The 15,229-nt window shown below is 37.3% G+C and overlaps 1 protein-coding gene across 2 annotated transcripts in view; it reads right to left on the bottom strand.

Moving 5' to 3' along the window:
* The window catches only part of COPS4 (COP9 signalosome subunit 4), a 29,057-nt gene extending 19,064 nt beyond the window's left edge, over nucleotides 1-9,993 (bottom strand). For both annotated transcript variants that reach the window (XM_010950247.3, XM_010950254.3), the window contains exons 1-3: nucleotides 9,837-9,993; nucleotides 2,405-2,484; nucleotides 149-300 (exon numbers count right to left, since the gene is read on the bottom strand). In XM_010950247.3, coding sequence (XP_010948549.1) covers nucleotides 149-300; nucleotides 2,405-2,484; nucleotides 9,837-9,910 — 306 coding nt within the window. In that variant the 5' untranslated portion in view covers nucleotides 9,911-9,993. The remainder of the gene's footprint in view (nucleotides 1-148; nucleotides 301-2,404; nucleotides 2,485-9,836) is intronic.
* Between the last annotated feature and the right edge of the window lie 5,236 nt (nucleotides 9,994-15,229).

Raw genomic sequence — 15,229 nt, 5'->3', positions numbered from 1 at the left:
ACCTTTAAAAATTGTGAATCACTGTGCTGCAACCTGAAACTTACATAATATTGTACATCAACTATAGCTCAGTTTTTTAAAAAAATCACATAATAAACAGATTCCTAAAAAACAAAACAAAACAAAAATCAATGCTCTAGGTTTTTACCTGCTCCTCAAATGAAATGACTCTAGGCTGGATCTTTTCCAAGGTGAAATGATAGATTTCTTTGGCTGTGCTATCAGGCAGGTTGGGGAGGTGTGTGCAGAAATCAGTCAGCAACTGGCGAGAGATCACGAGGCTGACATTTTCATTGACCACTTGTTAAAAAAGTAAGAGATAAGAAAACATGAGTAACTTACACATTTTCATTAAGCAATCAATCTTTACCTAAAATTAAAACTAAAAACAATGTATATTAGTATACCCTTCAATGCATTATTCAGGGATTTACACACCCCTATGACCTTACATTATAGGACCAGTTTTCCTTATGCTAAATTATTTAATTATATAATGACTACATCAAAACAGTAAAAATACCACAGCTTTTCTAAGAAACAGAAGTGGTTGAGAAAAAGTTTTAACAGTTGAGAATTTTATATCATTCCTTTCTCTTCTTTACTTTTCTACAGATTGAACGTACAGACACACCTACATTTTTATTTATGTTCTTATATTCCACTGAGCTACAATAAAGAGCTAAAGAAGAAACAGTAAAATAATTGTCATGAAATTTAAACAAAGCGAGTAATGATAGTTACCACCACTTGTACTTTCTCAATAAAGACAACAAATAAGAACTAGATGCACAGACTTATTTAATGACACTGTTTATAAACATTTATAAATTTATAAACATTATGATACATGATTAAGGATAAAAACTGTGGAGCCACACTACTTCCAAACACTCCTGATTACACGCCCTCAGACAAGAAACTTAACTTCTCTGTGCTTCTTCCTCTTCTGCAAAACATGGCCAAGGCTGCTGTGAAGCTTAATGCAATACACATAACTTATGCAATATACATAAAGCACTTTAAACAATACCTAGTGCATAGCACTCAACAAATGTAAGTTATTATTATCACTATTATTACATTTCAGAAAACGTTGTCATGCTTATGAACCACTCCTTGGATAAATTAAGTTTACATCAGTAGTTACTGGGGAAATAAATGATGGTTCAGAACCATTCAGTTGACATAAATGATTTTAACAGTAGACTGCTTTTTTTAGTGGTTCATTGAACTCACAATTTATATAAAGATCAAAAGTTATAAGAAGCACTATTCTTTTGCTACGAAGTGCAAAGTTCTCAATAAAGCCACTCCTAAGGGTTTTTCTGAAACCACTGCCAGTTCGTCTCACATTATTACAGGCCCCAATTTTTTGAGGCAGTAACTTATAGGTCTTGTAACTAACCAGTTTATAATACATAAATTGGAATTGGATGATACTGGATGTGACTGAGAAAATGGTTTCATGACAAGTGCCATTAGGTACCTGTAACTGCTAGAAAGAAATTACTACACAAATTAGCACTTCCCAGGGAAATATAAGTAACTAAGAACTGTAAATCAGAAAACCTAGTTTCTAGTCTAGGTTCTGCCACTGACTAGTTGAATGTCCTTGGAAAAAAGTCACTAATCCTGAGACTCATTTTACAGTACACTTTGTAGGGCTATCTATACCTATACTATTAGTCACAGGGTTATGACAAGGAGCCTGTGTGATGGATAATGTGTGCGAAAGTACACGGTAAACTATAAAGCACTATCAAGTATCATTAACATTGTGAACAAAGAATAAATTCCAACCTGAGTTTTGAGCAATTTTCAAGATAACTGGATATGTTTAAGGTCAAGGAGTGGAGAGAGTGTCTTGAAGTATGGAAATGTCTAGTTCCCATTCAAAAGAACTGTTCTTAGCATTAATAACAGCTAACACTTATCTAGCATTTATCATATGCCAGGTACTGTTCCAAGTACTTTATTATATATACTAACTCATTTAATCTCCCAACAATTCTACAGAGTAGCTATCACATTCCTATTTTATAGACAAGGAAAAGGAGGCACAAAGAGGTTACCTAAGATCACACAGCAAATAAAATAGCAGACCAGGATTTGAATCCAGACTGTTCTCTTTGTCATCATGCTATATCGTCTCTCATCAGTTACTCTATCAGTAACTGTATAAAAACCTTAACTGCAAATGTAACAATGTCTTCACAGTTCATTGAAAAACAATCAAGTATCAAGTTGTAAATAGTATAAGTTCTAAAACCAATCTCAACGTATATTTAATTTAATCTCAATGTAAATTATAATGAAAATTTGATATAAAACAAGGCGTGAACAAGTTTTAAAGTCCTATCTCAGTAATACATGGCAAACATGGAATTTTTATCCCACTTACTTGCTTCCACAAAAGCTTTCAAAGCTTCCAGCTGTTCTGCCCCAGATAACTGAATGGCTTTTTCCAAGATCTGACGATACCTAAAACAATACCAAAAAAAAAAGTGTTCAGAGGGTACTATACCATCTAATACTAACTTTGATGTTTGTTTATTTCTATTTACCCTGGTTTCTTTCATAGTGCTCTAGTTTGTGGTTTTCTTTATAGAACATCATAGATTTTTTTTTTAAGTTTCCAGTCTATCACAAGAAACACAAAGCCTATAATTCAAAGTTCCACTTCTAGTTTTCTTTACAGTATACCACAATTTTTTAGGTTTTCAAGTCCATCACAAAAAGTGAGTCTATAGGTTACTGGATCTGAGGTGCCACTTTTTCTTGAAAGCTTTAGTTTTAAATTTTAAATGTTAATTTTCTTTCAAATGTCTCAAAAAATAAGCTATATTTCCTTCACTTATGTGTTATACAGACACACAAGAAAGTTATTTGAGGTGTCCTAGAACCTTTTCCTTGTGGACCTAATGAATCTTAGGTTATTAACAATAGAATGATGTTGACTAGGCAATGAAGTCAAGTATCAGAGATTAAATGTCTTAGTGTATACAAAATAAACTCCACCACGCCCAGTGTACTGACAGAACATTCTTTATGCTGTCAGTCAGTGCCTATCAATTCTTTATTTGCATTCAGTTCTAATAACTGTTCTGCTAATATTCATGATCACATGAGATTCAAATCAGCATTCTTAAAATGATGGGGAAATGCTAAAAACAAGGACAATACCAATTATTAGGGAATGGCAAATTCCTTCCTAAACTGTAAACTCCATGAAGACAGGGAATTTTGTTTGTTTTGGTCACTACTGTATACATAATGCCTAGAATAGTACTTGGCACATCATAAGCACTCAAACACATAACAGGGTTAGTAACATTTTAATTCTTAAATTGAGTAGTTGGTACATGAGTATTACACTATTCTTTACCCCGTTTGTCTGTCTCAATCATAATATTTATTAAAAGCATTAGTTAATGTATTTTATAAACCTAATTGCAATTATTCAGAACATCATCCAGAATACAGTCAAGAAATAAAAATATACAAATAGGGCCCAAATTCATTCAAATTTATGATGTATATTTGTAGGGCACACTCTCAAGCTACAATTCGGCACTTACTGATTCTCATCTTATACATTATTCTCAAAGCCATTATATTTCTCAAAACCACAATGAATCAAACTGACTTTGATATACTGACAGAAAAGGTACACTGACAGAAAAGACAGCAAACTCCAAAAGAAGAGACAAACTATTCCAAGAAAGCAAGGAAATATTATCAAGCTTTAAAATAAAAATTGTTATTTTTAAAATTGCTACATTTAAGGAATAAAATTCAGTTATCTAAAAAATCATTTACAGAGACTATCTCATTCTCTCTATATATACACATATATACACATATGCACATATATTTTCCATATCTATATTTATATATTTACTTTATTGTCCTCGGCATGGTTTTAGTTAATATATTCAAAGGTTTATCATTCCTTTTTTGGATTGGATTACTTTTCTTATTCAGATCAAGAATAATAGCTATATCCTCTTACTCTTACATGGCCATAGGTTATTTTATACTAATAATATTATATTCAAAGAGACAATGTCTCACAAAAATTTGCTAATAACTTAAGTTTTAATGTATAGTTTCATAACTTATCAATCACCTAATCTGCACTGGGAACACCAAAAAAAGAAAATCTAAAACAATGGAAAAGAGGGAAAAGTGACTGACGTGGAGAACATGACAAGTACCAGTATTTTTTTCCTTAAGAAATATTATGGAGGAAAATAAATTTAATTAATTAAGGCACCTTGCATCTGTCCTATCCATTTATCATCAAATGTTTATCGAAAATTGATTATCTACATAAACTAAAGTACAAGGTCAATTTCTGATTTCTTGGCACTTGAAAGAAATCTGAAGGTAAATAAAATATGTACACATGAAAATGTACCACAGTCACTATTTAGGATCAAAATGAGCAGAAGAGGTGTGTAGTCACAGATCTTTCACTTACAGTAATGGTGACCTGGATGACCGGACCAGCCCTACTTCAAAAAAAAACAACATAAAAAGCTGAAAGAAATGAAAAACAAAAAAAACAAAACAAAACAAAACTTTCAATAGCACAAAATCCTAACAAGAAAGAGTAAACAGAAGAGACTACAGGCACAAAGAGATGAACCACAGCTTCTGCCTGAAAGCATTTGCTGACTGTGGAAAGACAGCAGAAAGGTAGAAAGAGGCACTTCCAGTGGGGCGGATGGAGCGGGCTCAGCTAGGCTCCAGGGTGTTCTGCCATCTGCTGGAAACACTGAGAGGCAAGCTGCAATTTCCAGCGGACTAATGAAACTAGAACAGGGATCTGGGGGGTTTCACCTGCCAAAGGAGGAAACACTAGCACTTTGGAAGTAAGGTTACAAATTCTATTCCAAGGATCATCTAGTAGGTAGACCAATAAATTTGGAAGCCTGGGTCCTAGACTGCTGGCACCTCAGGTGCCTGGCAGAAGGAAATGAAAATCCTCTCTGAAAGGTAACATCACAGGCCTCCAGTTGTTTCTAAAACTACATTTTAAAATAAATTGCCCAACATAGAAGATTACAAGGCACATGACAATATTAGCAAGAATCAACAAAAACAACAGACAATAGCAACAAACAGGGACTCCAGATAAGACTGAAGTACACTTATGTTTATCAACTTTATAGAGAAAAAGACAAGCTTTAAAGTTTCAGCAACAAACTAAGAAACATAAAAAGTGTCATTTGAAGAAAGAATCACCAAAAAACTAAAGAACTAAAAAACACTACTACCAAACTTAAAACTCAGAGGAGTTCTTAACAGCCGACTAGACACATCTGAAGAACTGATTAACTAGAAAGCAGGTCAGAACTTATTCAGAATAAAGCACTGAAATGGAAAGTATAGAAGACAGGGTAAGGCACATAGAGGTCACAGTAAAAAGGCCTAACTAGGGTTTCACTTGGGTCCTAGAGGAGAAAACAGAATGGGACAGAGGTAACATTTAAAGAGATATAGCTGAAAACCTCTCAGGACAATGAGAGGACGCAAGCCATTGTTTCAAGAAACAATGAAACTCAACCAGGATAATGGGGCAGAACATTTGCAAAAATTGGCCACAATTCTTTTACTCTCTGTATCTATGCCCCTTTGCAATGTGACTTTGTAGCTCTTCACATTCAGTAGCATTTATTTCCCCACCCTTTGATGTGGGCTTGTTTTAGATCAACAGAATGCAGTAAAAGTAAAGTGCCTGTTCCAAGCCTAGATCTCAAGAGAATTTGTATCTGTCTTTATCTCTTGGAACCTGACTGTTGCCATATGAAGGAGTCCAGGACAATCTATTCGATAATGAGATATGCAGCCCACTCACCTCCACTGCTCCAGCCAACACACAAGCAGAATCTGACCTGCCTACCGGCCTGTAGCTGACTACAGACGCATATGGAGCCCATGTGGAACCAAGACCACATGGAGTAGAGAAGAATCAACAAGCTGGGCCCAGCCCAAACTGCCAATCAAAAGAATGGTGAGCTAAATAAATTATTGCTTTGAGCCACTAAGTTCTGGGGTGGTTTATTTCAGAGCAAAAGCTAACTGACATAGATAAATAAAAACAAATCCACAGACACATCAAAACAAAGCTGCAGAAAATTAAATACAAAATCTTAAAAACAGCTATGTGCTAAAATAATCTTTTAGAGGGGAGAAATAATTTCCTAATGAGGTTGATCTTTAAGCATTCTAAGTATCTGAACTTAGTATTAAGGGGGAAAGAGTAGGGGAAGACAGATATTCTAGGCAAAAAAAAAAAAAAAAAAGAAATCACGACCTGAAATGTAGTCCAGTTTGGTAAGACTAATGTAAGGCCAAAAGGTAGATGTGTTCAGAGTTAAGGGCTATGAGCCAAGCAGATAGACTGTATTCTGGCTTTGTCACTAGCTATGTGACCTCGGAGCTAAATATTTCACCTCTGCACTTCAGTTTTCTCATACGTAATGTAAATAGTATCACCTACTGTTAAGGATTTTAAAATGTAAGTAAAGTTGTGCTTGGCATGTGATAATTTCACACTCTTCCCTGGGAACCATTGAAACTTGTGTGTGGAAATAAAAGAGACCCAGAGAATCTGAGTGAGAAGGGGACTTTGAGGTTATACAGTCTGACCTCAGTTTTGTGTGTGTGTGTGTGTGTGTGCCCTCTATTTTTTGACAATTCTATTCCTGTCTATTATTAGAAAGCTCTGATCCAAAGTCTACCTCTGTGAGGTATAAAAATATATTTTCTTTTCTACAAAACAGCTTTTCTCATAGTCAAGGGTAGCTAAAAGGCCTTCCTCTAACTCCTTTCTCCAGATCAACAGCTTTTTGTAAAAAGAAATGTTTAGATTTCAAAGGCCTGGTATTTCCCTCTGGTTTTTTTCCTCCATGCCACAGAACCGGAAAGGAAAAAAAAAAAAAAGTCCTATTTATATAGGATTAACTCAACAAAGACCTATAATCCATGACCTCAAACCTGCCCTCAAAGAGATTACATTCTAGTTGGAGAAGCAGAGATGCAAACAGACCAAACAATTAAGTGCTACATTAGAGGTAAATACAGGATGCCAGTTGGCATAGGAAGAGCAACTAACCAGGTCCTCTGTGTGTTGGTAGTTGTTCAGAGAAGGCTTTTTGTGAGAAATAACATCTGAATTGAATTCTGAAGAACCATGTATGTTTTAGCCAAGTGAAGAAGATAAGCAATCACAACAGCTATCTACTCAAATGCTCTCAAGGCTTTTTACTCTTCTTCTAAAACTTTATATGAGATAATTAATACAATTCAAAATATGTACAAATGCAGTCTATATAACTTGCAAATAAGCTTCTCACATGGCTAATTTCTTTTATCAATTTTGGACTACTGTATTATCTCACAGTTACGGCAAAGCATTTCTAATTGAAGTTTTGACAAGAAATGCCATATAGTCTAGTGGGTAAAAAAAATGAGCTTTTTAGGGTAGACAAAGCTGGTTACAAATATAAGCTTTGCACCCTTCCAGCTATTCACTGAGTCAGCCAGTAGCATCAATATTTTAAAAAGGAATTTACTCCATAATTTCTTAATATGGAATCCCCCATTACTCAGCTCCTAACATAAACCCTATAACCACTGATATATTTCAAGATTACTTATCTCGTAAGTACATACCTTATATCACGTAGCTGGCAGAACTGTTTTATTATGAAAATAAATACGACACATTCGTGTCCAGATAAGACCAGATATGCATCTACAGGCAAGGCCAAGACTTTCCTCAGAAAGCACTGGCTATCAGTTATCAAGCACATTATTTCATTTAATCTTCACAACAACCCCATGTAGATTGCTGGCGTCCAATGAATTATGCCTCCCTCTGACCATGCCCCTCTGCAATGTAACTTGACCACTCTTTCCATAAAGAAGTAGACCCCATTTCCCTTCTCCTTGAATCTAGCCTGGTCCTGTGACTTACTTTGACCAGTACTTGAGAACTGATGTCGTGAAACTTCCAAGGGTAGCCTTAAGAGGTCTTGCAGCTTCCACTCTCACCCTCTTGGAACACTCCCATGGCCCTGTAAGGAAGCCTCACTACTAAATCAGAGACAATGTGGAGAGAGACTGAGCCAACAGCCGAATAAGTGAGTCCATGTTAGCCCCATCACCCCAGGTGAGCTGTCAGATGACTGCTCCTGTATGAGTGGGCCCAGACAAGACCAGCAAAGCAGCCCAGTCAACCCAAAGAATCTTGAGAAATTATAGTTGTTTTATACCACTAAGTTCTTGATTTGTTACAGACCAATAAATAACTGAAGCACCCAATAAGATAGATACTACTGTTTATCTGCAATTCAGAGCCGAGGAAGTAAATGCTAGCTTAAGTTCCAGAATTCTGCAAATACATTAAAACTATATCTCTTCTGATAGCTAATACAGATTTTTCTTCAACAAAACAAAAAGGAGAAAGCAAGCACAGGAGAAAAAAAAAAGCCAGTTTTACTTTCATCCAAATCTATTCAAATTACATGCAAAAAAGGATTGAGCCATGGGACACATTCAACTTATTTCCAACCCAGGGAATAAGTCAATATGCATTTGTTAATTGCTTAATAAAATAACAGTAACAATGACAATCTTGAGGTTCTAAGTGTCAGGCACTGTTCTAAGTGCTATGTGTGATAAAAGTGTATATGCAAACACATACTCATATGTTCCCAGACAGAATGAGTTCCATAATTATACAATTTTCCTGAGAGGGAAATGGTCGCACAAAGTAGTTAAGCTCAAGATACACAGCTAAATTTCCCACTGATAAAAGTAGATTGCATTTACCACCAGATGCACTACAGCCTACATAGAACAGTCAATGCTTCAACGTCCAGGTTAGAGCAGACATATCCTATGAATATAGATCAAAGTCATCTCAGCTGTCATGCTGTAAATAGGATCAACATGAAAAGCATACTTTAAACAGAATGCCTGTTCATTACAACAGAACAGCTCTCCGAAACCCACAGAGAAAACGGACAATTTATCTGTCTATGTATCTGTCTGTTTATCTATCTATAATTAACACTGTTGAATAACTGCTTGTAGGCCAGGCATATGTCACAAATTTTAAGTTGGAGTAGATCTAAGCCTTCTACGTAAATTCCGACAAAATTCCTAAACAATCCAGGTTCCTGCAAATATCGCTACTCTAGATATGCTGACCCACGTTATGGTGACATTCTGCCTACGTGCCCTTCTTCAGAGTTGGTGGAGGAGACCGAGTATCCAAAACACAAGAACCTACAGAAGAAGATGGTTCGAGTGGTTCTGGACGACATGATAGCGGCCATACCTCCTCAGCCCCCGTCAGCCTCAAGAAGCCATCTCCCTGGCAAACTCTGCACCAAGATCCCAGAATACAAATTTCCCTCAATCAAAAAGAAAAGAAGAGAAAGTAGTGGAAAAGAGAGGACAGAATTCGGTGTGAGAGGCTGGCCAGAGAAGGGAAGGGGCATCAGGGAAGGCTTAGAAGGCCAAGAGAGCAGGCGTCCGAAAGACCGCGCTTCCAGAATCTTAAGGGACTGGAAAGGAGGCCACCAAAAATTGAGTAAGTTGACAGTCACCCCAGATCTATGGTCCCGAGGGCTCCCTGCACAAGGTCCCCTCCAGTTTTCTGCTGCTCCCAACATCTGCCTTCACAACCAACCTCAGGCCCGCCCCCTCGGTCGGCAGGCCCGCTCCTAGCCTCACATTCGAAAGGCGCCGTCAACCCAAGGAAAGCAAGTCTCTGGCTTCACTCCCCACCTCCCAGGCCCCTGAGAAATACTCACTTGCCCGCCAGATCTTTATGAGAACCACTCGAATTCATGAGCTGGCCCAAATCTTGTCGCACGGCCGCCGCCATCTTTCTCCCAGCTCAGCGGAGGCTGCGGGAACCTCTCGCTGCCAAAAGAAAACGAGTGTAGTCCTCCAAAGTGCAGCCAGAGGGAACCCGAGATGCCACAGAGTAGCGTCTGTGTGGGCCAGAGCGCCGAGTGTGGGAGCCGGCATTAGGCCCGCCCCCAGGTTTGAGTGGCAGGAAGCTCCACTCCTCAAGTCTTAGGCCCGCCCGGCTTATCCCATACGCTCAGGCTCGCACGCTCCCACTTCGGATTGGCGGATGAACTCCAAGGGACTGTGTCGCTTGTGCAACCCCAGTAAGTGCCCAAGACACAAAACTACTGCGTTTTTGTCAGGTTCCGTGTCTCACGTCTATGGTTTGCCGTCCCTTTAAGGCAGCCCTCAAACTACCCGAGGTAAAGAACGAGTTGTTTTTGTTTACAATTCACCACAGACCGGTACTTTGTTGAAGTACAATAAAAAATATCTCCATTCCCCTTCCCACTCCGCACCCTTTACATAGGTTGATTATACACCCCAGTTTGTCCGGGACAGTGCCATTTTCCATCTGTTGTCCTGGAGCAGTAGTTAATAGCATGTCCTTTCACTCTAGAAACTGCTCCATGTGGATGACAAATTATATGATCACCTTACCTTGACATGTAATTTTATTTACTATGTATGCATCCTTAACAGAATTTCTGTCTGCAAAAACAAGCAAATAAATGTAAAAATTTATCTATTTTTTCTAGCTTTCACAAAAGATAACACATCATATCATTTTTCTGCTCTTGACTGTTTCACTCTTTCAGAAGATTTTACCACGTAAGTCCAGAAAGCTTAAGTCCAGAGAGCTTCTTCATTCTTTTTTTAGACCTGGAGAGTATTTCATATAATTCGGGGATGCCATGGTTTATTTAATCCCCATAGCTAGACGCTTAGGTTATTTTTAGTCAATCAACCAATGTTGCAATGCATAACCTTGTACACACATTGTTTTATATGTGTACAGGTAGAATACATTCCAAGAAGAGAGTCAAAGGTACTTACAGTTTTGATAGATACTGCCAAATTGCACTTTATAAGGATGGTACCATTTTGCCTTCCAAGCAGCAATACATAAGAGTGCAAACTTCTACAAATTTGCCTACATATATGTCAAAAATACGAAAGGATGTCAAACTTGAATTTTTGTCACTTGACATGTGAAAAATAGCATGTTCCCTCTACTGGGAAGGGAAAAGAAAAGAAGACCAGAAACAAGGAAATTCTTCGAGAAAGTAATGTGGAGAGTACCACATCAATTCATCTCTCACTCCCTTGGCAAAAACTTAGAAATGACCATTCCTATCAACAGTGAGACTGGAAATTTAGTTTCCTTTTGCCCAGGAAAAAGGAAAGGATAATTTTAGAAGGACAATCAGCAGTCTCTACTACCATCTGTCCCTCCGACCATAATATTTGTGTGTATCCTTCTTACAGTAGAACATTCTCACCCCTAAAGAAGAGAATTCAGTTTCCCATTCAGTTTCTCTACCAACTTAAAAATCCAGAATATCTGATGGAGTATAACCCTCTCCATCAGGTTGGGATGTGGCTTTTCATAGTCCAGACACATGTACATTATAGAACAAATTTTCTGCCTTATGCCATACAAAACAGTAGTGGAGCAGAAACAGGGTAACCAGTTACAACTCATAGAAAGTAAGAGTGGAAAACACACAACAGTTACTTGTCTATAACAATGGTAAAATCCTGGGCAGGAATTATAAACATCCACTACCTTGGTTAGACCCTAGTTGTGCATTTCGAGAAGATGTTGATCGTTCACTATATTCCATGGGTCCAAACTTTTCACTCTGAATACAAGTTATCTGAATGTTGCCAGGTATGCCCTCTTAAGGGAAATGCTTTAGAGCTTGAACAATTGAGGGCATTTTTAGGCCAGGTTTTTCCAGTGTTTTTTTAAAACATAATTTTATTGACTATTCTGCAAACTCTGTTTGCTTACAGACAGTCTCAGGTGCCAGTGACCACACCCAAAGTTGTTTCTAGAAGTAGTCATTAAATCTGCCCTGTTTCCTGACTTCCACACTTAACCTGTTCTTAACATCTTTTGAATGATGGCAACCTTGAATTATCTGAAACAATAAAATATGTGAGAAGAGAACTCTGTTAGTTTGACTTTTGCTTCAACTTATCTTTGTTTTCTACTGTTTTTTATTTATTTGTGTTTTCCAAAAAGTCTTAATGGGTTCCAAGAAATCTCTAAGCCAAGTCTTCTCTTCTGTTTTTTCTTTTCTTTTCTTTTCTTTTGTATTAGGTTTAAAACACTTGGCTTTTTCAACTTAGTGAAGCACCACAATTTCTGGACATTGTACTCCCTGTTTGCCCCAACTTCAAACTTTACTTGTAATACAAAAAGAAGACAAAAAGAAGTAGCCACACACACAAATTGGCTCTTTCCAGATACCTCCACTAGAGCTACAAGCTAGGGAAGAAGGTTATCTGTCTTCCTAGTTATTGCAGGCATCAATTTTACTAAATTTTTTGACATGACAAGCCCTCCCCTTTCCAGACTGCTTATTACCCTGGCCTAACCTCTCAGAGAATACTGCGTATTTTTAGATTTTGCTCATAGCAGTGAGAAAAACAAACCTGGACGGCACTGGAAGCTTGTTCTCTCCCTCTTTTCAGTTACTTAGCAAGAAACTAGCTAAGCACATCTGAGTTAAGGGAAGTGCACAAATCCTAGTTCTTTTTTACCAGGTAAAACTTTGGGTCCCAGCCCTGACTTACTGAGTCAAAGTTGTCATGTTTACAAAATCCATCTGGTAATTCTTGCACATTAAAGCTTGAGTAGCACTGCTCTGGGTGATGTCACCGCTGGTATATGAGCTCTTCTCATCAGACTCTTACTTAGTAAGGCCGTTTCTCTGTTCAGGAATCTCCCATTTTTACGTAATCAACTAGGTGGTCTCTAGCCCCTCACAGTTTCCCTACTAATATGCAGAAGAAGTCATCCTGGGGTCCTTTTCCTAGCTCATCTTCCACTCTACATCCCATGTGCCCAGCTCAAATATGTTATAAAAGTCAAAAAAAATTAAATAAAAAGCATAAGTGAGTGTACATATTCTGCTGCTTTCTGAGCACTAATCTTTACTCTGAATTTTTTCCATATGTTGTTAGTGCCATGTATCAAAATTGTTCTTGAATCGTCTCGTGTTTCCCAGCCTAGTTCCCAGAATCAGCCATTTCTCCAAAAAGCCTTTGTTCCTTTAGTTCCTTTTAGGAATGAGATTTACAGATAACAATCTGAGTGCTAGGGATGCTCATTGCTACCATGCTGGTCATTTGGGAACCTTTTCATAGGCTAGAGCTAGGACATATATACATATTTTAAGGCTAAAATAACTCATGAGTTTATAATGATACTTCCAATTCCAATTTGGGTGGTTTTACTTAACCTCTTCTCTACTACATCTGTATCTCCTGACTTCCACATCCAAAACCCTGGCCCACAATATATAGGAGATCACAGACTCAGAATTTTCCATAATTCATTTCATTCATCCCACATTATATACACAATGGCCTCAGAATACACTAAAGCGAACACTTTCAATATGATTGCCAAAAAGAGTTCAGTATTTTCCTGCCATTCCTTGCCCCATTTCCTCTTATTTTTCTTAATTGTACACATCTATATTGTGAGCACACACAGCCATTACAAATGGTACTTTCTTGCTTTTAAGCCTAATTTAGTCTTAGTTCTGTAAGTAGTTCATATTTAATGCTCACCATCAGCTCTTCTATCGATAGCTCTCTGATCCTTTTGGTTGTCTGAAGTTAGTTCTTTAAAAGGTTTCTCAGGAAGTATTCAAGGAAACCACATTCTTAGTAACATCTTCTGTCTCTTGTGTTTGAAAATCAGGTTTGTTAGATATAATCAACCTTGCGTCACTTTTCCTGACTGTACCACATCTTAAGTGTGATACTCTATTTTCTTGTGGCATAAAGCGTTGCTGAAAAATATCTCATACTAGACTATGTGCTGATGTTGGTCATTCTGGGTCAATATTCTCAGGTACACAGTGTGCTCTTTCCATATGTAGTTTTCATTTTTTTTTTTTGGCAAAACCTTATCTATAATTATAATATCTTACACTTGTTCTATTATTTTGGTTTCTTTCTTCAGAAACTACTGTTATCTATATGTTAAACCAGAAGATCTACCTATTTTCAATGTTAGTCACCTTTCCTCAAAATCTTTTTATTTCCTTTTTCACATATTTTTATTTTTAAAAATTTCTTCCTTTTCACTATATTTCTCACGAAGCATTATCTGCCATTTTTATTTTCTCCTGGTTTCCTTCTACTTTAGTCTTCATTTCTAATGTGATTTTTTTTCTAATTATTTCCTGAGTTCTACCACTTATTCTGGGTGTTCCTAATTTTATTGTGTTATCCTATCATGTCCTATATCATTTCCTTTTCAATTTAACTCATGAGAAAAGTGTATTAAAGCTTAAAAAAAAAGTATCTCATCTTCTTTTCAATTTAGCTAGTGATTACTTTCCCTTTTCTGACATTCACAATCAAACGTTTTTTCTCTAATAATATATGAGAACCAGTTGTCAGTCATTTCCTTCCTTCTAGACACTTTAGTCCCCAATTGGCTTTTTACTACACCTCAGTAAAAGAAAGTCTTAAGAATATTTTCACTTCCACACCTTGCACTCCTAGTGGAGACTTTCAGAACATAAGGAGTGCATGTTCTGCTCCTTCCACCTCCACCTAATTCCTAAGTTTCACTGAGAAAAGTTGGTATTTTTGTTCTGTTTCACCAAGTATTTTGTTTCCCTTTGCAGTACCTCTCTTGTAGTTTAGGGCTCCTCAATTTTCCTCTTGTGTTATAATTCCCAGTTACATTGTTATTATTCACTTCCACTGCTATATAAATTCAAAGTAAATTACTCATCACAATTTCCCTTTCTCTTCATCTTTCCTGTCTTGATATGAGGTCTCTGTTCCAATTGTTTTATTGTTTGGTAGTATTTACCCTTAAGTGGCCTGTTAAATGCTGTGCATGGATAACATACTTGTGAATCCGTGCCTACTCAGAAATATTTATCATCCTGACAGTTGATGGGATTTCGGCTGATCTGCTGTCATTTTCCCTCAGTGACCTGCAAATGTTATTCCACCATCTTCTAGCTACCAGGATTTCAGATAAGTCCAATGCCAGTGATCTCTCTCTCTCTTTCTCCCCTCCCTCCTATCCATCTCCTTCTCTCCTCCTCTGTCTTTCTCTTCCTCCTTTCCTCCTTCTCTTCCTCTCTCC

Source organism: Camelus bactrianus, chromosome 2 (assembly GCF_048773025.1).
Source record: "Camelus bactrianus isolate YW-2024 breed Bactrian camel chromosome 2, ASM4877302v1, whole genome shotgun sequence".
Taxonomy (NCBI): domain Eukaryota; kingdom Metazoa; phylum Chordata; class Mammalia; order Artiodactyla; family Camelidae; genus Camelus; species Camelus bactrianus.
This window is presented reverse-complemented; position numbering and strand designations above follow the sequence as displayed.